The sequence below is a fragment of the Penaeus monodon genome, chromosome 25, assembly GCF_015228065.2.
Source record: "Penaeus monodon isolate SGIC_2016 chromosome 25, NSTDA_Pmon_1, whole genome shotgun sequence".
NCBI lineage: Eukaryota > Metazoa > Arthropoda > Malacostraca > Decapoda > Penaeidae > Penaeus > Penaeus monodon.
This window is the reverse complement of record NC_051410.1, coordinates 14,754,879-14,756,687: the sequence shown is the minus strand read 5'-3', so window position 1 is coordinate 14,756,687 and position 1,809 is coordinate 14,754,879. Positions and strand designations below refer to the sequence as shown.

Below are 1,809 nucleotides of genomic sequence, written 5' to 3'. Positions count from 1 at the left end.
TGCAAATATTATTGCATAAACAAATATCCATGGCTTCTATACACAAAGGTGATAATTAAAAGCTATTAATATAAATCAATATGTTGGGATAAATACTACATACACATAAAATATCAACCACCCATACCTGTAAATAACACCATTTTTATGGAGGAACTGTAAGGCCAACGTGACCTCAGCTGCATAAAATCTTGCACGTGACTCTGTGAACTTGCGAGCCTTCTGAATTTGGAACATTAGGTCGCCACCATTAACATACTCCATAACAAAGAATAATCGATCCTGTGCAAGAGATAGAAATATGTCAATTCATAAAAAAAAAAAAAGTGGATCATAAATTGGTACTAACCAACTTAAACTGAATAAAAAAATTCATCATAATCAATATACTGCACAGATCTTATAAATGTCTCTAAGTCATTGCATCAACCATTCACCTTGGTTTGAAAGCAAGAGTGGAGGGCAGTGAGGAAGGGGTGGTGTGCAGCCATCGCTAAGATCCGCCGCTCAGTCATTGTACATTCTACATCATCATCTTGTAGGATCACGTCTTTCTTAAGCACCTGCAAATCCAGCCAAATGCATGATCAATACACATTCCAAAATTCCACTTGCATCAACAAATTGAATGGACCTGAATGAGAAGATAATGTTATATTTATTGTTGTATTACATTTTGTTACAGCCAAAGAAAAAGAGCAAAACAAACCAAGTAACTCTGCTAACCTTGATGGCATAGACTTCATCTGTCCCTTTAAGTTCAGCTAGCATTACTTTTCCAAAACTTCCTTTGCCAAGTACTTTAATGAATGAGAAGTCATCCAGGTCTACCTTCTTCCCACCAAGCATAACATCTAAAGAAGTATCATGTGGCTTCGCTGTTACAAGAGAGAAATTTAATTAGACACATAAAAATCCTTTGGTCTCAAAAATTGTAAAATTATATAACACTAAATATCATCTTCAAAAAAGTTACTTCTTCCCATATTCAAATTACCCAAAACATCAACCCTCCACTATCATCCAAAAGAAAGACTGTAAACACTATGAGATTGCAATAGTAAGAAAGACCTTCAACCTACAAAAGAATATACATTAAATATCCCAACAACTACAGTAAAAAAATGAATAAACAAAAATGCTTACACTTGGCATCTAGTCCTTCTTCTGCACAGCGTTCCTTCATCTTCTTGTCCATGATACGCTGAGCTTCAATCCTTAGTCTTAGCTCTTCCTCATTCATTTCACCTGGGACTTCCACTTCTCCGATGATTCCTGGGACACTAACAGGGGCGGTGGCCGATGATAACTTAGTCTCACTAACAGACTGCATGGGAAAAGGTATCTATCAGTCATTGATAAAGAGCCTCTTTACCTTTCCTACTTAAAAAAACATGACTGTAATTCTTTTTATTAAACAAGTTCTGGGACTTACTGAAATCATATGCAAACCATAATTGATCTAATCATTAAAGGATTACAATAAATACTTCGGACGAATGAGATTCATTATCTGCACAAGGAAACCACTCACCTTCTTCTTGCGTTTGGCTGCTTCATCTTGAGGCCGTATACCCATGGTGGCTAGAATTTCTGATAACTGTTTTACGTCTATCCCACAATTGTTGGCTACATTCTTTTGGCATCTCTTGTGAACATTCATGTTGCATACTGAAATGTAAATATATTTAAATTATAACTTCTGCAATTGAAGAGAAAATAAATTAATACAGGCATATACTTTATCTCTTTGACCAATAATCAGCATCAGTTTACACAGTAAAGTTACATTAAAATAAAAAGGGTATT

At 35.2% G+C, this 1,809-nt stretch overlaps 1 protein-coding gene across 1 annotated transcript in view; it reads right to left on the bottom strand.

Moving 5' to 3' along the window:
• The window catches only part of LOC119589325 (protein kinase C-like), a 47,848-nt gene that overhangs the window by 7,196 nt on the left and 38,843 nt on the right, over positions 1-1,809 (bottom strand). The window contains exons 7-11 of the mRNA XM_037937946.1: positions 1,535-1,671; positions 1,147-1,327; positions 727-878; positions 438-563; positions 128-282 (exon numbers count right to left, since the gene is read on the bottom strand). Coding sequence (XP_037793874.1) covers positions 128-282; positions 438-563; positions 727-878; positions 1,147-1,327; positions 1,535-1,671 — 751 coding nt within the window. The remainder of the gene's footprint in view (positions 1-127; positions 283-437; positions 564-726; positions 879-1,146; positions 1,328-1,534; positions 1,672-1,809) is intronic.